Source organism: Notothenia rossii (assembly GCF_949606895.1).
Source record: "Notothenia rossii genome assembly, chromosome: 1".
NCBI classification, from domain to species: Eukaryota; Metazoa; Chordata; class Actinopteri; order Perciformes; family Nototheniidae; genus Notothenia; species Notothenia rossii.
In genome coordinates, this window is record NC_136912.1 from 63,631,342 (window position 1) to 63,655,278 (window position 23,937).

At 42.8% G+C, this 23,937-nt stretch overlaps 1 protein-coding gene across 1 annotated transcript; it reads left to right on the forward strand.

The window, feature by feature from the left end:
• The first annotated feature begins 15,873 nt into the window (after positions 1 to 15,873).
• LOC307025193 (THAP domain-containing protein 6-like) lies at positions 15,874 to 20,720 on the forward strand. The gene is made up of 4 exons (XM_079659818.1): positions 15,874 to 16,845; positions 17,070 to 17,262; positions 17,430 to 17,543; positions 17,840 to 20,720. The coding sequence occupies exons 1-4, from the start codon at positions 16,766 to 16,768 to the stop codon at positions 17,972 to 17,974; spliced, it is 522 nt and encodes a 173-aa protein (XP_079515944.1). The 5' UTR covers positions 15,874 to 16,765; the 3' UTR covers positions 17,975 to 20,720.
• The last annotated feature ends 3,217 nt before the right edge of the window (positions 20,721 to 23,937 follow it).

Sequence of the window (23,937 nt, forward strand, 5' to 3'; positions counted from 1 at the left end):
AGAGTTGTGCAGCTCTATTTATTGACCTTTCCAAAGCGATCATCGCATTTTGAAGCAGAGGCTACTCAGTATTGGCATATCCAGCCATGCAGTGGGTTGGTTTGTGAACTACCTCTCTGAAAGGTCCAAAGGTGTTCACTTGGATAGGCTGTCTTCTGAGTGGTTGAACATTGCTAATGGTGTTCCTCAAGGTTCTGTTTTAGGTCACTTTTACTGTCTATATATATCAACAGTTTAGGTGAAAATGTGGATGAAGCTACTTTACATTTTTATGCGGATGATACCGTGATGTACTGTGCAGGTCCCTCCATTCAGGAGGCTGTTGTTAAATTACAGGCTGTTTTTAACATTATTCAGACTCAGCTTTATGAGCTTAAGCTTCTTTTAAATGTTGATAAAACCAAGATAATGCTCTTTTCTAAAGCTAAAAAGACTACAGACACTGCTTTGGATATCTGAGAGAGATCTATTGAGTCACGTGGTCTGCTGGCACAGTTGGATCTAGAATTCATTGTGCATCTTGTAACACTCCGTAAAGTGTTTGCAGAAACAACATTTCTCTCTGACATGTTACAGTCTTCATCCCTTGACCTTTCACATTGAATGACTTCAGGCAGGAGTCATTTTTTGATAACTTGTGGGATGAAGTGTTGAAAATGTCTGAGCAATGTGATACTGCAATACAGCCAGCAGCTAAACGACAAAAACGACTGAGCTCTAAACTTGCTGAAAGCTTTGCACTGACTACTGTTGGACAGGCTGTACGAAACACGGGTTTCGTACAGCCTTTTTCTACCCTGTCATTGATCAGAGGCTCAATGAGCTTAATAGACTTTTTTCAAACACAAACTGTGACATGATGAATAGCATCCAAGCTCTTAACCCCAAAAGTGATGCATTTCTGAAGGAGACAACCCTGTTTTCATTTGCTCAGTTGTATGATGCAAATATTGAGGACTTGGGGCATGAACTACATCAGTTCAGCAGAATTTTAGATAGGAAAATAAAGACGGTGATGCAGAGACCTGATAGTACAGTGTAGCTTGTTCATTTCATTGATCCTTATAAAGAAGTGTTTTTTGAGCTCTTCAGACTCTGCAAAATAGCAGTCGCAATCCCAGTCAGTTCTGCTTCCTGTGAGCGTAGTTTTTCTACATTGAAGCTGGTCAAAACTTTTCTCAGATCCATCATAACTGATGAAAGACTGAGCAATCTGGGTGTGCTTAGTATTGAGTCAAGGAGGTCAAAGGCTTTGAATCTTGACTTATTTGTTGATCGGTTTGCCAAAAATCACAAAAAACGCAGGATTTTGTTGCTGTAATGTGACATTTTGGGAAGGAAACTACAGCCCGGGATGCAGACACCCTTATGTAAAGTAGCGATGTAACTGTTCATTGCCTTTATTTTTATATGTAAATCTTTGTGTTTTCCAGATATCACTGTTTTACGTTTATTAGAAATGTGACGGAATAGACGAAACTGATTAGTGCGCGTGCAGAACAGGTGTGCATTCTGTATTCAGTCTTCATGTTTGTTAAATAGCCTAAGTGTCTGTGCTTATGTGAAATAATACATCTGAAATCTATGTTTTCTATCTATATCCATGTATTTTATTTCATTTAAAGTCAACTTTTAAGATTTGTAGACTTTTACATTAAATCCTTTTCTGTGGATTTAAAAATGTACTCTTGTTGCGTAAACTTGTTGATCGGTTTGCCAAAAACCGCAGGTTCTCATTCGTAACACTCCGTTCGATGTCTCACTATGGGATGCGCCTCATCGCGGAGCAAACAGAAGCATCAATCTCATTACGCCAATCCTGATTGGCTGGTGATCTTGACGTCAGCGTCAGGGAATCCACCCCCTATAAGTAGCTTGCGCTACGCCGCATGCGTCATTCAAACACCTCTTCTCGCTTCAGAGCACATCTCTATATTGGTAGCCGGGCTAGCTCACACAGTCCACAGATGGAACCAAGCTATCCAAGCTAACTTCGGTCGACGGGCGCTCGCCGGCTACTTCTATATATACTTCTGCAAGAAGACTGTTAATACTAACACACCAGTTAGTATTGCAAATCGACCTCGCCGTTTTTTCTTCGGAAATAAAGGTAATGTTTTGATTTTTTTTCTTCCCTCGTTACCGACACCACGGTAGAGAGGAAGTTTTTTCATTTTCTCTCTCACACCAGAGGAGTAGAAGATGAAAAGGGTATTAACACACCAGTTAATATTCTTTGAGAATAAAATCTACACCGTCGCTTTTTCTCCAGACTAACGACAGGTTGTGATTCTCTTTTCTCAGCAACGCACCTGCTACGAGCGCGTCCTTCCCACGTTGCCATAATGGCGAACAAGATGGACACATCTCTCCCTCACACCAGAGGAGCCAGGGAATCGGAGGCTCGGCTCTGCGGCTGCGGGTTGAAGATTTCGGACACAGACGCACACCAGGTCTGCTCGTCCTGCCTCGGGCTGCAACATGCCCAGGAGGCTATCGACAACCCCGGCTGATGCGGGCATTGTGCCCGTTTCACCGTGAAGAGCCTCCGCCGACGGTTAGCTCACCAAGCTAGCTTGTCGAGTCAGGACTCCCTCATGTCCTCTGATTTACCGGACGGAAATCAGGACACGGGGGCGTCCGCCACAGAGATGGAGCCCCGCACTGTGTCGGTCTGGGGCTCATCAGTAGTGGCAGCTGCAGAACCGGAGTCCCGCGCCGTGTCAGGCTGGGACTCGGTGGCAGCGAGGGACGTGCGAGCGGGGCCCCACGCTATACCAAGCTGGGGCCCTCGGCTGGACCTCACCATGGTCTCGCCCGCAGAAGATGTCCTGGAGTTGGACTATACGGAGGGCGAAGAGGATGAAACCTCTGGATTCCTCCTGTCCGACTCTGATGAGCAGGAAGACAACGTCTTCATGTCATCGGCTCAGGCTGCAACGCCGGGAGCGATGGCTGCTCTCCCGGGCGATAGCACATCAGCTTCGCCCTGTCTGAGTATGGACCTGCAGGCCGTGTGTCAGCGTGCCGCAGCCAGACTAGACATCCCATGGCCCGAAATGGCCAAGGAGACCTGCAGGTCCCGTTACGAGGGGAAAAATTTGCCCCAAGCAACGAGGACAAAGAGGCAACTCCTGCCGTTCTTCCCGGAGATGTTGGATGAGGTGTCGGTCTCGTGGAGAGACCGGCCCTTCAGCAGCAAGGCCCCAATCCAGGGTGCCTCCTCCCTAGACTGCGACGGTATGGAGAGGCTCGGCCTGCTCCGCATACCGCCGATGGAACCGCTGGTGGCAGCTCACCTCCTCCAGAGGATGGCGACTACACCGCAGGAACCCCACGCTGCCGGCAAAGGCGGACCGGTTCCAGTCAACCATGACTGAACGGTCCTACAGAGCCGCAGCATTGTCTGCCAGGGCTTTGAACATTTCCTCGCTGCTAACTGCTTACCAAGCGGAGCTCTGCGAGGATCTGTCAAGTAATCCTGGACCGGCAGTACTGGACGAGATAGCCACGATCACGGACATCTGTTTCCGCGTTCAACGCTGCGCCGTCCAGGCCACGGAAAGGCAATGGGAATTATGGTGGTGCAGGAAAGAGCTAGATGGCTCAACCTCACCAACCTCCCGGACCGGGAAAGAGAGGATGTGCTGGACATGCCCATCGTTCCCGAGGGGATTTTTGGATCTGCGCTCGCTTCTATGCAGAAGAGATGCGAGTCCAAGAAGAAGGAAGACGAGGCCCTCCACCTCTGTCTTCCTCTAAGGGTCCAGCCGCTGCCTCCACAGCGGCAGTCCTTCGCCCAAGCTACCTCAGCTGCTCGGTTTAAAGTACCAAAACAGCAGAGAGCTGGAAGGTTCCCCAGCTCCAGATGTGTTCCCGCTGCCTCGAGAGATGCCTCAACGCCATCCTCAAGTGCACCAAAACACATGTCACAATATTATTCTGTTTTCTCGGATGAAGCATTATCCGCTGACGTATCCAGGCCTCAAGCTGAGGGCGCAGCTCAACAAAAAAAAATGAAAGAGAAAACAATAAAACCAATAAAACCAATAAACAGCCCGCCATTTGTTCCCCTTTTGAGAGCAGCTACGGCCTCTCTCAAAAGGCGGACAATGAACGGGTCTGTGAAGGCACCGCCGCCACGTGCATGCGCAGTGACGACTGGGGCTGTGAGGCTACCACCGTCACGTGCAGGCGCAGTGCCGGCTGGGATTGTGAAGGCACCTCCGTCACGCGCATGCGCAGTGTCGGTGGGGACTGTCAAATCGGGGTACCACCGTGTTCAGACACTAGAGGGCCCAATAACACAACAAATAGAGACTCAGAGGGCAAAAGACGTGACATCTCCGCTGGCTCTAAGGAGCGAACAGTGGAAGATGCTCACAAAGTCTGCTTGGGTGTTCAAGACAGTTACACGGGGCTACAGACTCCAATTCGCTGTCACCCCCCCTCGCTTCTCGGGCGTTCTGTATTCACAGGCCCGAGGGGAGTCAGCCCACATTCTAGAAAGAGAGATCCTCTCGCTTCTAGAAAAGAAGGCTATATCTATAATACCCGCCGAGCGGAGTCAGAGCGGCTTTTATTCCAAGTATTTCCTGGTTCCCAAACGGGGAGGGAACGGAATTCGGCCAATACTAGATTTGAGGGCTCTGAACAAATATCTAAAACGATACAAATTCAGAATGCTCACTCACACATCTCTGCTGCGTCTCGTGCGACAAAACGACTGGTTTACATCAGTCGACCTGAAAGATGCGTATTTCCATATCCCAGTATATTACCCACACAGGAAATATCTGAGGTTCGCATTTCAGGGGATCTGTTACGAATACAGAGTACTTCCCTTCGGTCTGTCTCTCAGTCCAAGAGTGTTTGTACGATGTACGGAAGCCGCGATAGCCCCGTTAAGACAACAGGGTATTCGCCTGGCAACCTACCTAGACGACTGGCTGCTTCTCGCATAGTCGGAACAGGAGGCTATTACGCAGACAAATGTCCTCATAAAGCACCTGCTCAACCTGGGTTTCATAATAAACACAGAAAAGAGCATGTTGTGCTCGGCACAGACTGTACTCTTCCTGGGTTTACACCTGAACTCGGTGCCCTTTACAGCCCGCCTGTCAGCGGAAAGAGTGAAAGCTTTCAGAGCTTGCCTCGCTCATTTCCAGCTGCGCAAACATGTTCTTTTCAGATCATGCCTGCGGTTACTGGGGCTCATGGCGTTAGCCATCCTGGTCGTAGGACTGGGACGGTTACACATGAGGGAGTTTCAGCGCTGGGTAGCCGCTCTAAAACTAAACCCCGCGCGTCATGGCGCGCGAAGAGTGATGGTTACTGTGAAATGCGTAATGGCACTGCGCCACTGGCTGCACCCGACTTTTCTGGTACGGGGCGTGCCTATGGGTGCTGTCCTTTCACGGAAGGTGGTCACCACAGACGCATGTCTGACAGGCTGGGGAGGTATTTACGAAGGTCGTCCGGTGAGGGGTCTCTGGAGCAGAGACCTCCAGCGGTCGCACATAAATTACCTGGAGCTTTTAGCGGTGTTACTCACCCTAAAATGCTTTCTGCCTTTTCTCAGAGGACACCATGTCCTCGTGAGGACGGACAATACGACCACAATATCGTATATAAACCGACAAGGGGGTTTGCGCTCTCTCCAGTTACACATGCTGGCACGCAAACTGATCTTGTGGAGCTGCGGCCGTCTCCTCTCTCTGAGAGCGACGCACGTACCGGGTGTGATGAACCTCGGGGCAGACCTGCTGTCCAGAGGTGTACCACTATATGCAGACTGGACTCTACATCCAATTGTTGTGAGCCAGCTGTGGGTGCGTTACGGCCGAGCCGCGGTAGATCTGTTCGCATCAAAAGAAAATGCTCACTGTCACCTTCTTTTCAATGCGCGATCAAAACGCACCATTAGGCGTGGACGCACTCGCGCACATTTGGCCTCTGGTCCTCCTGTACGCGTTTCCACCCCTGGCGCTGATACCCCCAACTCTGGCCAGAGTGAGGGAACGGCGACACACAATGATCCTGATAGCTCCGCACTGGCCTGCAATGTACTGGCTGGCGGAGATATATTAGCTGCTGTGCGTTCAGACGTGGCAGCTCCCCCTACGCAGAGACATACTGTCTCAGGCGGGGGGGGACGATCTTTCACCCACACCCGGAGCGCATGGCCCTATGGGCCTGGCCCATGAGTGGTATAATCGGAATGCAGTGGGTCTCCCGCAGAAGGTGATAAACACTATTCAGAGTGCGAGAGCTTCCTCCACTAGGTCTCTTTATGACTGTAAGTGGAGGGTGTTTGAGGACTGGTGCCTTCAAAAAGGGGCACACCTCTTTTCCTCCCTGTGGGAGTGATTTGATCATTTCTACAGGACCTAATTGATAAACACAGAGCTTTCTCCACGATCAAAGTCTACCTGGCTGCTATTGCTGCATGCCATGTGGGTTTTGAGGATAAGACAGCCGGCCAGCATCCTCTGGTCTGCCGTTTTATGAAGGGAGCTCGCAGGCTCCTTCCTGTTTCCAGGTCACTGGTGCCCTTATGGGACTTAACAGTGGTTTTAGATGGGCTCACTCGAGCCCCATTTGAACCCCTGGAAGAAGCTGACATGAAGCACCTGTCACTCAAGACAGTGCTGTTACTGGCCCTGGCATCCGCCAAGCGAGTCAGTGACATTCATGCGCCATCTGTACATCCTTGCTGAAGCCCAACCCTGCCCAACCCTGCCTTTATACCTAAGGTGGTTGGTTCATGTACCCCCATTGACATTGAGGCATTTCCTCCGCCGCTGTGTCCCTCCGGGGAACAGCAGCCGAATTTGCTATGTCCAGTCCGTGCTTTACACACTTATATGGACAGATCAAAAGAGTTTCGTCATAATGACCAACTCTTTGTGTCCTGGGCTAACCCTCAGAAGGGCAAGCCTGTTACTAAGCAACGGCTGACTCACTGGATTGTGGAGGCAATTGCTTTGGCTTACACGAGTCAGGGTCTGCAGGCACCTTCGGGTTTGCGTGTTCATTCGATTCGTGGTCTGGCTACATCCTGGGCTTTGTTCAAGGGTGTTTCCATCCAAGACATTTGTGCAGCAGCGTGCTGGTCCTCGCCGCTCACTTTTGTCCGCTTTTACAGATTAGACGTCTCTACTCCCAGTGTGGCTCATGCAGTGCTGGGCCCCCTGCTGAGTTAGAGCTCTAACTGTTAAGTTCTGGTTGGTCTTGGTGACTTTCGAGATAAGCTCGTCTGGCAATACGGGAGCTACAATATCCCATAGTGAGACATCAAACGGAGTGTTACGAATGAGAACTATAGGTTACTTACGTAACCCCAGTTCTCAGAGTAACATGAAGTGAGATGTCTCACCAGACGGCCCTCCTTGCTATGGTGAAGCGAGAAGAGGTGCTTATTTTGAATGACGCATGCGGCGTAGTGCAAGCTACTTATAGGGGGTGGATTCCCTGACACTGACGTCAAGATCACCAGCCAATCAGGATTGGCGTAATGAGATTGATGCCTATGTTTGCTCCGCGATGAGGCGCATCCCATAGTGAGACATCTCACTTCATGTTACTCTGAGAACTGGGGTTACGTAAGTAACCTATAGATTTTGTTGCTGTAATGTGAGATTTTGGGAAGGAAACTACAGCCTGGGATGCAGACACCCTTATGTAAAGTTGAGATGTAACTGTTCATTGCCTTTATTTTTATATAAATATGATATGGTGTTAGTGCAAAAATTGTACTATAACTTAAGCTGAAGCTAACAGTAATAACTATAAGATCTATCTGAAATAAATAAGTGTACTGAAACAAATACCAATAACTGTATTGGATTGTTTTCTTATGCCCAATTACTTCATACTGTCTAGTTCTCTTTTTCGTCCTGCATTTATTGTGCCCCCCTCAGAAAATAACTGGCCCAGAGTGGCCCCCCCAGTCAAATTGGTCTAGAACCGCCACTGGCAAGGACAAGTACTCAAAGTGGTTACCTGTCTGGCTTGATGATTGTCTTACTTTTAAACTTCAGGTCATTAATCTACTTAAAAAGCTGAGGGTTAGACTAGGTTTCTTTTGCAGAAACAAGTCCTGTTTCTCACTTGAGGCCAGGAAAAGGCTAGTCACTGTGACCTTTTTACCTGTGCTGGACTATGGTGATTTGATCTATATGAATGCACCTGCCCATTGCCTGGAAAAGTTAGATGCCACCTATCACAGTGCTCTGAGAGTTATTACTAACTGTAAAGCACTTACTCATCACTGTACCCTGTATGCCAAGGCAGGTCTGCCTTCACTAACGGCCCGTCCACACAGCAGCTTTGAAAAAATCTTGAAAATCTTGGAAGTGGGCGTGTCTGAAAGCTTGGGGATCTTTTTAGCGAGCAACGCGACCAACAACCAATCACATGAATCTACCGCCCCCAACATACAAAGCAAAATACCCCGGGGATTTTATGCGAGCAATATATAAGTGGGGCAAAAAAGTATTTAGTCAGCCACCAATTGTGCAAGTTCTCCCACTTAAAAAGATGAGAGAGGCCTGTAATTTTCATCCTAGGTATACTTCCACTATGAGAGACAGAATGGGGGGGGGGGAAATCCAGGAAATCACATTGTAGGATTTTTTATGAATTAATTGGTAAATTCCTCTGTAAAATAAGTATTTGGTCACCTACAAACAAACAAGATTTCTGGCTCTCACAGACCTGTAACTTCTTCTTTAAGAGCCTCCTCTGTCCTCCACTTGTTAACTGTATTAATGGCACCTGTTTGAACTCGTTATCAGTATAAAAGACACCTGTCCACAACCTCAAACAGTCACACTCCAAACTCCACTATGGCCAAGACCAAAGAGCTGTCAAAGGACACCAGAAACACAATTGTAGACCTGCACCAGGCTGGGAAGACTGAATCTGCAATAGGTAAGCAGCTTGGTGTGAAGAAATCAACTGTGGGAGCAATTATTAGAAAATGGAAGACATACAAGACCACTGATAATCTCCCTCGATCTGGGGCTCCACGCAAGATCTCACCCCGTGGGGTCAAAATGATCACAAGAACGGTGAGCAAAAATCCCAGAACCACACGGGGGGACCTAGTCAATGACCTGCAGAGAGCTGGGACCAAAGTAACAAAGGCTACCATCAGTAACACACTACGCCGCCAGGGACTCAAATCCTGCAGTGCCAGACGTGTCCCCCTGCTTAAGCCAGTACATGTCCAGGCCCATCTGAAGTTTTCTATGGAGCATTTAGATGATCCAGAAGAGGATTGGGAGAATGTCATATGGTCAGATGAAACCAAAATAGAACTGTTTGGTAAAAACTCAACTAGACGTGTGTGGAGGAGAAAGAATGCTGAGTTGCATCCAAAGAACACCATACCTACTGTGAAACATGGGGGTGTAAACATCATGCTTTGGGGCTGTTTTTCTGCAAAGGGACCAGGACGACTGATCCGTGTAAAGGAAAGAATGAATGGGGCCATGTATTGTGAGATTTTGAGTGACAACCTCCTTCCATCAGCAAGGGCATTGAAGATGAAACGTGGCTGGGTCTTTCAGCATGACAATGATCCCAAACACACCGCCCGGGCAACGAAGGAGTGGCTTCGTAACAAGCATTTCAAGGTCCTGGAGTTGCCTAGCCAGTCTCCAGATCTCAACCCCATAGAAAATCTTTGGAGGGAGTTGAAAGTCCATGTGGCCCAGTGACAGCCCCAAAACATCACTGCTCTAGAGGAGATCTGCATGGAGGAATGGGCCAAAATACCAGCAACAGTGTGTGAAAACCTTGTGAAGACTTACAGAAAACGTTTGACCTCTGTCATTGCCAACAAAGGGTATATAACAAAGTATTGAGATGAACGTTTGTTATTGACCAAATACTTATTTTCCACCATCATTTGCAAATAAATTCTTTAAAAATCAGACAATGTGATTTTCTGGATTTTTTTTTTTCTCATTTTGTCTCTCATAGTTGAGGTATAACTAGGATGGAAATTACAGGCCTCTCTCATCTTTTTAAGTGGGAGAACTTGCACAATTGGTGGCTGACTAAATACTTTTTTGCCCCACTGTATATAAACTCCCCAAACAAGCAAAAACCTACCAGTTTCACCCACTGTCTCTGCCACCTCCCTCCATGCCTGGTTCCTCCGGTTTGTATCCCGGTAAATAGTCTGGTTGTAAAGAACCGGGTGATTTGCTACCATAATTTCTCATTTGAAATATGAACTTACACGTGGTTTGATTGGCTAGCGCTTATACTTTCAGATTTGCATAAACGGGATTTGATTGGCTGACGCTTCCACCTCAGCTTGAAAATCCTGGAAATCCTGGAAATCGCTTTGCTTCCCCACAATGCAGTTCGGCAAAAAGCGAGGCAAAGTGACGTCACCCCATTCAAATCGTTGGAAGCGTTGGAAGATTTTTTCAAAGCTGCTGTGTGGACGGGCCGTAACTGTACGGAGGCTCAGTCATTGGTACATGTTCATTTACAAAGCCATGTTAGGTAAACTACCTTTTTATATCTGCTCTCTGATCTCTCGACTAATTGAAAGTACTTATTGCCTGAGATCTCATGATGTTGTTTTATTAAATGTGCCAAGTGCTAGGACTGTCTTAGGGAATAAATATTTTAGTTGTGCAGCTCCACTAACTTGGAACAGTCTGAAAACATGTTTAAAACTGAGCACTTTGGTTCCCCTGCATCATTTTAAAACTCGGCTGGGTGACATGTTGTTTAATACTCATGGTACCTGTAACTGTAAATAGAGTTTGTAAACTGTACCCTGTACATTCTGTTGTATGTCATCCTTATTGTTGTTCTGTTGTTTTTATGTTACATGTGTAACTAATGTCCTGCAGGTCACCCTTGAAAAAGAGATCTTTTGATCTCAAGGAGCTTTCACCTGGTTAAATAAAGGCTACAAACAAACGTAGTCTGCCTGCATCGAGCAAAAATCCCTAGATACCCCACCTTCTGATGAGGCATGGGACTGCTCTTCTTCCAATTGACTGCAATCCACTTGGATCAATTGGGCTGTTTTTGCCTCTTCCTTGGACCCGGCCATGACTATGAGGTCGTATTACAAAACCCTCATGCCATGGTCGCGCTGAACGCACACATTTGCTGAACGTGCGTGGGGATAGGGAGTAGCCAAACCGTAGTCTGTTGTACTCGTAGGCTACCCCCTGGAAGGCAAAACGCAAATACTTTCTGTGCTTTGGAGCAATTTTCGAAATGAAAGTAAGCGTCCTTCAGGTCGATGGTTGTGAACCAATCCCCCGGCTGCCCTAGTTCCAGTAATTGGTTTACATATGGAACTTTTTGGAGGCAATGTGGTGATTCAGGCTGCGAAAATCCAGAATGGGTCTGAATTCTCCTGTCTTCTTGGGAACCAGGAAGTCAATCAATCAATCAATGTTTATTTATTTAGCCCAATATCACAAATGTTACATTTGTCTCAGTGGACTTCACAGTTTGTACAGAATATCAGTATGACAACACGACACGCTCTGTCCTTAGACCCTCACATCGTACAAGGAAAAACTTCCAGAGAAAACCCCACAGTTTAAAGGGAAAATGGGAGAAACCTCAGGGAGAGCAACAGAGGAGGGATCCCTCTCCCAGGACGGACAGACGTGCAATAGATGCCGTGTATAAATTGAAAAGATAATACATTTGCAACATAGGTAGTCCAAATGTTTGGAAATGCATGTGTGTATAATAAGAAGATGAATCCACGAGGATATCCATCCAGGACTTATGATCCAGGACCACAGCCACGACTCAAGATCCAGGACTCGCAATCCATGACACAGGACCGCAGGATCATCCATGACTCCGGATCCCGGCGTATATAGACACCAAAAAGAAAGAAATTTGGGGAAGCTGGGTTAATCGGAACATGAGAGTACACAGGTATAGACAGAGAGAAGGAAGAAGTAAGATGTCCCCCGACAAACTAAGCCTATATCAGCAAAACTAGGGGCTGAATCTAATCAGCCCTAACTATAAGCTTTATCAAAAAGGAAGGTCTTAAGCGCACTCTTAAAAACGGATAGGGTGTCTGCCGTCCGAACACAAACTGGAAGCTGATTCCACAAAAGTGGAGCTTGATAAGAAAAGGCTCTGGCTCCCATTGTACTTTTAGAGACTCTAGGAACAACCAACAACCCTGCATTCTTGGAACGCAATGCCCTAGTAGGACAATAGGGTATAATGAGTTCTTTAAGGTAAGATGGCGCCTGCCCATTAAGGGCTTTGTAGGCGAGAAGAACAATTTTAAATTCTATCCTGTGTTCTATAGGGAGCCAGTGTAAGGCAGCCAGAACAGGAGTAATGTGGTCCCTTTTCCTAACTCTGGTTAGTACACGAGCTGCAGCATTTTGAATCAGCTGAAGCGACTTGATTGACTTCTTGGTACACCCTGATAATAAGGAGTTACAATAATCCAGCCTTGAAGTAACAAATGCATGGACTAGTTTCTCTGCATCGTTTTGAGGCAAGATATGCCTGATTTTTGCAATGTTACGTAGATGGAAGTAGGCGGTCCTTGAAATGGATTTTATGTGGGTGTTAAAGGATAAATCCTGATCAAATATAACACCAAGATTCCTTACAGTCTCACTGGAGGCCAAATTAATGCCATCCATAGTTAATATATCTTTAGATAATTTGTTTCGTAGAGTCTTCGGGCCAAGTACAATAACTTCAGTTTTGGTCGTGTTTAACATCAAAAAATGTAAGGTCATCCACGTTTTTAAGTCCTTGAGGCAGTCTTGAATTTTATTTAGATGATTAATTTCATCAGGCTTGATTGATAAATATAGTTGAGTATCATCCGCATAACAATGAAAGTTTACAGAATGATTCCTTATAATATTGCCTAACGGAAGCATATATAGGGTGAACAAAATAGGTCCAAGCACTGAGCCCTGTGGCACTCCATGGCTAACTTTGGTTTGCATGGAAGATTCATCGTTGACACGTACAAACTGAGAGCGTTCAGATAAATAGGACCTAAACCAGCCTAAAGCAGTTCCCTGTATGCCAACTAAGTGCTCTAGTCTTTGCAATAGGATATCATGGTCGATAGTATCAAATGCAGCACTAAGATCGAGCAAGACAAGAATAGAGACAAGTCCCTTGTCAGAGGCTATTAGAATGTCATTTGTGACTTTAACCAGAGCTGTCTCTGTGCTATGTTGTGTTCTAAAGCCAGACTGAAAATCTTCAAATAAATCATAGTTTTTTAAGTAATCACACAGCTGTTTTGCGACTGCTTTCTCAAGAATTTTTGAGAGGAACGGAAGATTAGAAATAGGTCTATAGTTGGCTAAAACCTCTGGATCGAGGTTGTGCTTTTTAAGAAGCGGTTTTATCACTGCTACTTTGAATGATTGTGGAACATAGCCTGATAATAAAGACATATTCATAATATTTAATAAAGAAGTGCTAATTAATGGAAAAACTTATTTTAACAGCTTAGTTGGAATCGGGTCTAAGATACACGTTGATGGTTTAGAAGAGAGAATCATTGAATTTAATTGTTCAAGGTTTATGGCTGAAAAGCATTCTAGTTTACTATCTAGTGTAATATTAGAACTTACGTTTCCGGGAGCTGTTGATAACACTATACTGGTCAAAGGCAAGAGGTCATTGATTTTGTTTCTAAGAGTAACAATTTTATCGTTAAAAAAGCACATAAAATCATTACCACTGAGTGCTATGGGAATAGAAGGCTCAGTCGAGCTGTGGCTCTCTGTCAGCCTGGCTACAGTGCTGAAAAGAAATCTTGCATTATTCTTATTCTCATCTATTAATGAAGAGTAGTATGCTGCTCTCGCTTTACGCAATGCTTTCTTATATTCATTGAGAGTAATATGCCAAATTAAACGAGATTCTTCAAGTTTAGTGGAACGCCATATCCTTTCAAGTTGTCTCGACTTTTGCTTTATTTTGCGGGTTTTGGCATTATGCCATGGAGCTAATCTATGTTGTTTTATTTTCTTCTTTTTCAAAGGAGCAACAGAGTCTAATTTTATTCGCAGCGCATCTGTAGCACTATCAACAACATGATCAATTTGGGGTGGTGTATATTTTGTATAAGTTTCCTCCCCTACATGCAGACATGCTATCGAGTTAAGTATTGGTGGAATTTCTTCCTTAAATTTGGCTATAGCACTAACAGATAGGTTTCTGCTGCAGGAGCTTTTGGCTAATGCTTTGTAGTCTAGTAACAGTACTTCAAAAGTTACTAAGAAATGGTCGGATAAAGCAGGATTATGCGGTTTGACTAATAGTTGCTCAATTTCAATACCATAAGTCAAAACAAGGTCAAGAGTGTGATTATAGCAGTGGGTTGGTTTATTTACGCTCTGACAGAAACCAACAGAATCTAAAATAGAGTTAAATGCAACAGTAAGGCTATTTTTATCATCGTCAACATGAATATTAAAGTCACCTACGATAATTACTTTATCTGTTTTAAGTACCAAAGCTGATAAAAACTCTGAATAAGGACCTGGTGCACGGTACACTGTAACAAATAAGATTGGCTGCAAATTTTTCCAGGTCGGATGCGTAAGACTGAAAATGAGGCTTTCAAAGGAGGTATAATTTAATTTTTGTTTAGTATTGATAAGTAAACTTGAGTCAAAGATTGCTGCAACTCCACCTCCTCGGCCCGTGCCTCGGGCAATATGAGTATTGATATGGCTGGGTGGAGTGGCCTCATTTATGCAGACATATTCTTCATGTCTCAACCAAGTTTCAGTGAGACAGCATATATCAATATTATAATCTGATATTAAATCATTTACCAGTATCGCTTTAGATGCTAGAGATCTTATGTTTAAGAGACCACATTTAATCTTCCTGTTTTGTTGCACTGTATTAGTTGTTACATTTACTTTTATTAGGTTATTATGTATGACACCTCTATTAGGTTTTACCTTAAATTGTGCTTGGGCAGACACACACACCGTTAATATTGGGTATTTTATTGGGGTCGGGATTCCTATGGATGACTGCCTAGGAGAGAGCGCAGAGAAGCGTGTAAGACTGCGACTCTGCCTCCTGGTCTCAACTCCAGTTTGTCATGGATTAAGTCCACAGAGCCCTGAAATGTTTGCCGAAATGAGATTTGCCCCTTCCAAAGTAGGATGAATGCCGTCTCTCTTAATCAGACCAGGTTTTCCCCAGAAGGCTGTCCAATTATTCACGAAGCCCACATTGTTTGCTGGGCACCACCAAGACAACCAGCGCTGAAATGATGACATGCGGCTATACATGTCATCATTGATCAGATTGGGGAGGGGACCAGAGAAGATTACGGTGTCCGACATTGTTTTAGCATAACTACACACCGACGCCACATTAAGTTTGGTGCATTCTGATTGGCGTAAACGAACATCATTACCACCGACGTGAATAACAATCCTACTGTATTTACGTTTATTTTTAGCCAGCAGTCTAAGATGCGCCTCAACGTCGCCCGCTGTAGGAAGTACATTGGGGAAAAGTCCCTTTTCTCTGTCCTGAGAGTGCACAACAGCCACAGCCTGTTTATGCAACAGGGCCTGAATCTCTGTTGAAAGGAAACCTATCTCCTCCTGGTATGATAGATTTGCCTCTCTTAAACCCCTGAATGGAGGAGGGAAGCTGCAAAACTGGAGTGAGTACCCCAGCTTCAGTGTCCTGCCCATCCATTCTGTCAGTACATAGCTACGCTTCCATTCCCCATAAGACTATGTTAGGGGACCTGCAAGTAGCTGTGGAGCAACCCTGTCTCCTAAAAACACAGAACTAAACTACATTCTCAATTACGTTTAGCTAGAAGCGTATTTTCTCCCACGTTACGTTCGTTATGAACGTATCTCAAATACGTTTATTTTCTACATATCTTTGCCATATATTGTCTTGCTTATGATAATGATAATAGTCATTTATAAATATCATTTTAGAGCACACATTTGAAATCAGTAGGCTAGGCTGTAATTTCGCCAGCTGTTACTCTCATGAGCGAGGCAGAAAATAATAGTTTTAACATGCCAAAAAGCTGCGGTGTCGTTTATTGCACCTCAAACATTAAAACAAATCCAGAGTTACGTGTTTCGGTACTTCCTCTAAGAACAAAGGACAGTAAAAGAAGATCTCTGTGGCTTCAGGCTTGATCGCCGTTCAAATGACAGCGTTGATTTCCCCAAAAGTGGGCGGGGCTGTAAAGTGACGTAGATTTTACTCTCATCTATTATTCAAAGCCATTCTATTTATTCTAACGTAAATTACATGCCAGTATTTTATCTTTTTATTTATTTGTTTTTATTTTAAATCGTATAATGTCTGACTTTTTTTGCTGTATGTGAGGAAAATAAATGGGGCTCAGACCCTCAAAATACTGAAATCTGTATTTTTTTAAATCTCTTTTTCCTTCTAATTTGTTATTGTTTTCTAAATAACACACTGTTATTTACTCAACAATAACAAACAATTATCCTTGTTTTTATTAATTCGTTTAATTCTATAAACTTGGGCTTTTTAGCATGCTTTTTAGCCGTAAATAAAGCCACCGGAAACAGACGTAGGCCTATAAGTGACATTTCGAGCGATACACACCACAAACCATAGACATATAAAGAGTAGACGCCGCATTGGCTGCTGGGGCGCAAGAAATACGGCCGCCATCTTGGACCGGTCATCCTACCCATATTGTACAGAAATTCTACCCATAGACAGAGGTTTCAAGATGCCAGAGCACTGTGCGGCGTATTGCTGTGCAAATCGGCGGACGATTGCGAACAGGGGTCCGGGGATTACTTTTCACAAGTAAGATTCAACATTATTATTGGTTGTATTTTGTAAATAGAATATTATTGTACTGTATTGATGTCCGCCAGCGAAATCGTAGCCAGCAAACATTATGTTTATGGCCAAGTGAGACTTTATAAATCATGCTGCTGTAACAAGTGAATTTCCCCGTTGTGGGATGAATACATTTCTTAATTTTTTTTTGTGTTGACTCTCTCAAATCTCCTGTTTTTATTTTGAAGGTTTCCCAAAGACAAAGATATGAGGAAGAAGTGGGAAGTTGCTTTGAGGAGGGAAGGGTTCACTGCAAGCGAGTCATCCGTGATTTGCAGTGAGCATTTTAAGCAGGACGACTTTGAGAGGACAGGACAGATTGTCCGACTCAGAGATGGTGTTATTCCCTCCATCTTCAGCTTCCCGGTTCACCTCCAAAGAGTAGGTGTATCATCATAAGGCTATTAGCATTCATAAATGTAAATATTCTATTATCAATAACAGGGCAGGGCGAAATACCTATCCCTGTGTGTGCGTGTGTGTGTATATATATATATATATATATATATATATATATTCTTTTCAAGTATTATGCTTCTTCATTTTAGCCGGAAAAGGGCAGGACTACGTCTACTTCCAGAAAAGCTGAAGAGAGCCTGTCTGTGGCCCCTCAGGATGACCCAGAAGCTTCAACCTCACACTCACAACCTCAGCCTAATGATGTGAGTATTTCTATTTTCAACATCATATCATAATGGTCCTAGACAAAGTAAAATCTCTCTTGTTTGCTGCCACTAGTATTAAACACACTCACAAATAAACCCATACACACACAATTGAAGACATGTTGAATGTGCATTCCTGGCACACACACACACACACAAACACGCATAATGCAGGCAGTGGCTTTGACAGGTGATGACTATAAGAAAGAATGTGGGCCATACTCTAGTTGTGTCAAAGTGATGTGTGTGAGGTGAAACATCACTCAAACCATGTTCATCCCTCTTTCTACTAGGATCATAGCTATGTCTTGCCTGCTTCTCCTCCTGCTCTTAAGGCCAGACTCAATGAAGCTTTAGCAAGAGTGGAGAGTCCCGAGCGAGAGAGGAAGAATGCCATGGCTAGAGAAAAGAGGGCAAGGCCACAGTGAGGAGTCTTTTGGGGGATTTGAGTGAAATCATTTCATGAGAGCTACCACCTTCTAGCCCTGAAAAACAACGGTGGCCTAGTGATTCCATCACAAGGCACAGTGAAGGTGCTGAGAGCTGCAGAGAGGGTGATTCGCCAAGCTTCAACAAGGCAAGCTCCAAAGGTGTCGATAGTCACCTACATCGTCCGGGAGGAGATTGGAACGGAGGATGTTTTTCAGCTTGGGGAACACATTAAGGAGACGCAGTTTGGCATCGACAACCATTATTCCAACTTGTTGTCATTGGTTGTGTCTGTGTTTCTGAAAATAAGACTACACCACATTGCCAAACTCACCTCTCTTGACCTGCAGAAAGGGAGCACGAGAAAGAAGCTCTGCAAAACAGTCCTCTTTCAGGGCTTTTAGCTCATTTAAACTTTCATGAGCAACTTTGTGTAAATATGGTTTGGGGCGGGGTGGTGTCATGTTCTTGTGTTTAACTTGAACATTTACATTTTTTATATAGATGTAGATTTTCATTTTTTCTGACATAGATATAGATATTCATTTTTACTGATATATAACTTCTGTCTATGTATAATGTATTATTGTTTCTTCATTTTTCAACTTATTAAAATAGCTGAGTAGTAGGCCTACACAATCTGCTTCTGCTTCTCTATCATATAGACAATTAGTGTTTTTTTTATGTGTGTGTGTGTGTGTGTGTGTGTGTGTGTGTGTGTGTGTGTGTGTGTGTGTGTGTGTGTGTGTGTGTGTGTGTGTGTGTGTGTGTGTGTGTGTGTGTGTGTGTGTGTGTGTGTATATTAGCCTATATTATATATCGTGTGTCTTTTGCAAAATACCTATCATACATAACATATAGGCTATCAAATACCAGAATATTCTATTCCTGTTAAGCCTACTATGAATATTAAAATACGCCGAATCATGAGTCCGGTATCACGCCTACATATATGACGTTTGCAGAAGAAAAAAAAACGTGAAAATCAGTTTTGTATTCAGCGAGTTATGATTGATTAAATGCGCTGACACTTCATTACGCCTGCCAGACAGATTACACTTAGTGGAGCGGGTGACCGGTCCAAGATGGCGGCCCCACGGCTCGTCAGCGCCAATAGGCAGTAGCGGTCGATGCGGCGCCTACTCTTTATATGTCTATGCCACAAACCCACTGAACAGATTACACAAAATCCTCAGCTTGAAGCTTGTTGATTGGATGTTTTAGCCGCAATGCATGTTGGGATATGATGTTAATGTGATATGATATCCGAAAACATTTTTTCAAAATAAAATAATACTTTATTCCGTGTGTTTTTGCTTTTCTCTTTGGAAGTCATCACATAACGGCAATGTAATACACGGTTCGGCTGCATTAAATATTACACATCTGCCGTAGTTCTTTATTTATAGAGCCCTGATGAGAAGGCTTCTGGACAAACAGGAGAACTGCCGCCAAAACTGAATATGTGACGTGGATCATAAATATATCAACAATTAAACAACATCTTGCATTTCTTTTCACAAAATACGTCTCCTTGCAGTATCAATAGTAATTCAGCTGACTTTTATATTTGATCCAATAGGTAGATAGGTTATATTTACACCATAACGGTGCACAGCTGATAGAAAAGGACTTGTAGTTTTTAAAGATATTACTGATTTTCTTTGAATATAAGAATGTAAATATTGAGTTGAGAGTTAAAAGGGGATTTGGGTGATGGGAGACACATCTATGGAATCACAATTTCAATAGCTTACCATTAAATGACGGATATACCTTTCTGTCTGTGATGTTTTACAAATCAGATATTAATGTGTAGAAGTAAAACATGAGAAATAGTATAGCAATATCCTGTCAAATTATGTAAAAACATGAATAAAACTAGTAAACTGCATATCTTCAGATGTTATACATACATAAATGTCCTACACCAATAATACAAAGTTATTATTACAGGATTCCTGCAGGTTTCGCCAACTCAAATTTAAGACTTTTTAAGACCTTTTGAAGACCACTTTGAATAGAATTTAAGACCTATTTCACGGCAAGAAAGTATGAAGGAAAATTGCTATGAAAGAAGAAATATGTCCCATAATTACTTACAAAGTAAATTAATTCATGTTCAACATAAAAACATAACAGTACACAGAACTGTGTTAGCATGTTAGACAAAAAGTGTGTATGTGTGTGTGTCTGTGTTAGGGCTGTGCAATTAATCGTATTTTAATCGCAATTACGATTTTGGCCTGCCACAAATACGAAAACAACATAATCGCAAAACGATAATTTAGCTTTGCTAGGTTGTGGCAGTGCACTGCAACATATTTGATCTAATTAATTTTAGTCTAATTTATTTTTAAATCATATTTATATATGTTTAGTAGCTTGTGGAAGTGCGTTCCAAAATATTTATTTATCTTGTTTATTGGTATTTATTATTTTGATATTATCATTTATTTAATTTATTTTTGTATAGGTTTTTCCGTTGAATTATACGTTCAGGGTAACCAACAGTTAAAAAGATACTGTTCAAGTTATTATTTGTTTTAAAGTTCAATAAATGGATGTTTTCAAAGTCAATGAATAATCATATTTAATAATCGTGATATCAATTATTGACCTAAATAATCGTGATTTCTAACGTGATTTTTGCCATAATCGAGCAGCCCTATTGTGTGTGTGTGTGTGTGTGTGTGTGTGTGTGTGTGTGTGTGTGTGTGTGTGTGTGTGTGTGTGTGTGTGTGTGTGTGTACGCGCGCGTGCGTGCGTGCGTGCGTGCGTGCGTGCGTGCGTGTGTGTGTGTGTGTGTGACAAGAGCTATATTCAGAGCTCTGCTGCCATGGCTAAAATCTTTCATCGTTGCTGTTGTATGATTGGTGTTTAACTACGGTATTTAGCGTCGCCATATAGGTCCACAGCACCTCCGCTTTTAGGGTTGACGTCGCCCGGAGGTCCCCCGGTGTTGTTGCGGGAGCTGCTGCACTAGATAACGCTGCACTAGCTAACGCTACATTAGCAAAACAAATGCTAATTTATTTCGCAAAAGGTGCAGCGGGCTTCAAACACGTTCCCCTCCACTGGTTTTGACTAAGCACTAAATGTGATGTTTTCCAACCAAATACGGTTGAACTTACACTTCCCCATATTTATTTGCAAGTAGATTCGAAGATACCTGAATTTCTGACTGCCGCTAGCTGAAGCTTGGCTGCTAGGTTACTAGCTGGGGGTTCTCCGATAAGGGGCCGGGGGAAACAAAGTTAGTGATTACTGGTTCCATGTTGATTTATTTCAATACAAATTGTTGGGGGGAACTGAAAGGCTATTACCATACTGGTTACTTTGCAGCCCGGACATTTCCCCCAAAACACATTTAGACGCGATTGCAACACAGAAGTACCTTTCAAATCCGATCCTTTTTAAGACCTTCTAAATCATATTTAAGACCTTTCTTATTTTTTTGGTCATATTTAAGACCTTTTTAAGGCCTTAAATTCATATTATCAAATGAAAGACTTTTCAAGACTTTTTAAGACCCCGCGGGAACCCTGTATTAGTATGCTGTGCGTAACTTGTGTGCACCGCCTAGTGGTTAGAGCATGTTATTGAATTATTTTTGTTAAATAATGTCATTTTTGTTGAATAATGTTATTTGATGAACAAAATATTAAGAGTACATACTTTCATAGGGGGAAACTAGAAGGTCAATGATAGAAATATAGAATATAAAAAATCAAGAAGATACTGTAAGTGATCTCTACAATAATACAGTTTAGTGCTGATGTACAAGGATATTAATATGAGAATGTGCAAAACAGACAAACGAATTAACCTTTATTAACACATTTGAGAATACTTTAGGTTAAGGTCTTCTTTCAAAAAAGAAAAAAGCTTTGGGGGTATCTATCCACAGATAGATATATTAAGCCTTACAAAGTACTTAACGTCTAATATATTGCTTTCCTGCAATGTTAACTATGTTGAAGCACTTATTTTAACCGATATTATACACATTAATTATCCTCTTATGTATGTAGATAGTATAAGAAATGTGCAGAATTTGACAGTTTAATGGTGGAGGTATACAAACATATTTATAGATGTCTTGTAATGCACTGTTGCATAACTACTTGTGTATATGTCAATAAACCTTAGGAAATCTTGAAAGGGATGTGCAAAATAGCAATTGTATACTGTTTTTAATTAACTATTAATAACGAGTAATTAATATACTTTATAGAGATCTGCAGATAAATGTTTAGTCTTCTCAAGCACCAACTATCAAATATCTCTCCTGATTGTTGGCACTTGACAATCACCTTTCCCTGAATTTTACTCAGGTGTAACTAAAGTCTGCTTTAAGGGTTGTTTATATTTCACATCATTAATCAGAATCTGTAAAGTAACTAAAATAAATGTAGTGGAGTAAAAGTACCAGGTTAACCTCTGAATTGTAATGGAGTAGAATTACAAAGTAACAATGAGCTGTCATGTGGGTATATATTAATGCTGCCCATTATGGATACAAGCGATTTTCACCCATTTAGTAATTACATGTTTTAAATTTGTACACACCAATGTGTTTCCTCTCGCTTAAACCTCCAGGGCTGTACACAGTTTAATACTGTCAACTTCTAATTTTGGGAAAAACCAAAACGTCTTTTAAAAGTACAATTAATTAATTTTTTTTTTTTATTAAAAAAAAGAATCTCAGTACACAGTCGCCATGATAAGTATGTTTAACTAATTGTGTTAATATGCCTAGATTGCCTACTCTCAAAGTCATGTATTATATTATTGAGTCAATAATCTCCACGTGCAGTGCTGCATAAACATGGCTGAGTCAGCGATAATTTTCGAGGGGTGGAGGTATGCCCATTATTTTGAGTTTGTCCGAATAATAGACAGGAATGTGACGGTGAGGTGCAAACTGTGTCCAGGCCAGAAGCTGTTATCCGCTGCTGTACACACCACGTCAAACCTCAACAAACACCTGCAAAGAACACATGCTAAGGTGAAGCACACGCTATTTGTTGTTTGTTTATATCACGTAGTCTGTTCTTCTTCTCTGTCTTCCGGTTGTTGCCTGTTTTGAATGACGAATACACACTACCGCCGCCTGCTGGTAAGGAGAGTTATTGCCACTCACGCATGCGCAGTTCGTACGTGCTCGGCGAGTAAAATAACGAGTAAAGTAACGAGTTTACTTTATGTAGAGAGTAAGGAAGTAGTGTAATATATTACTTTTTAAAAAAGTAATATGTAATATATTACATTTTTTTAGTAACGATCCCATCTCTGCCTATATGTGTGACTGTCAGTCCGATATTGTAAAAAAAAAAAAAAAAAAATTCAAAATAATATTTTATTTGTATTCTCAAAATAATTTTCCGGGCCAAATATTATTGCTGGCGGGCCACCAATGGCCCGCGGGCCGCCTATTACCGACCTATGGTTTACAGCATTCGCACGCATTTTCTGCAGGAAATGCATTTTCTAGTTTACAAACAGTAATGAGAGAAAATAAGTGCTAATTTGCCACTGTTGAAAAACAAAGCGTTTATACAGTATTTAGCTATAACAAAAACCTCTGAATGCCCTCTCAAATAAAGACAGGGATTTGGACATTGTTTTTGTTATCTCACACACGAACTTAGTGAACCACCAATATTTCTTTAGTGTGTTTTAAAGGCACACTACGTAATTTTGTTGAACTCAGTTTTTAAATCAAAAGAAAAACAAAAGACGGAGTCCAGAGACTTGTGAAATCATGCAGGATCATGGGGGTGGATCACCGTCTTTGCAGTCAATTTCTCAGGGTTAGAATATCTTCTGTGTCCAGCAGGTTTCTAACTGGATCCAAATGATATGCAGAGGTTGTCACCTCTAAAAAGTGATTGGATAAATAATGCAGTTTCACATAAAATCAGTGTTTCTCTGATGCTCCTTGGCAGACAGTGGTTGT

What these genes read in the sequence shown, in the direction of transcription:
- LOC307025193 (XM_079659818.1), top strand. Translation starts at nt 16,766, where the DNA reads ATGCCAGAGCACTGTGCGGCGTATTGCTGTGCAAATCGGCGGACGATT. An exon ending in CCGGGGATTACTTTTCACAA is followed by an intron (nt 16,846 to 17,069) that starts GTAAGATTCAAC and finishes TTTATTTTGAAG; the next exon opens with GTTTCCCAAAGACAAAGATA. An exon ending in TCCCGGTTCACCTCCAAAGA is followed by an intron (nt 17,263 to 17,429) that starts GTAGGTGTATCA and finishes TCTTCATTTTAG; the next exon opens with CCGGAAAAGGGCAGGACTAC.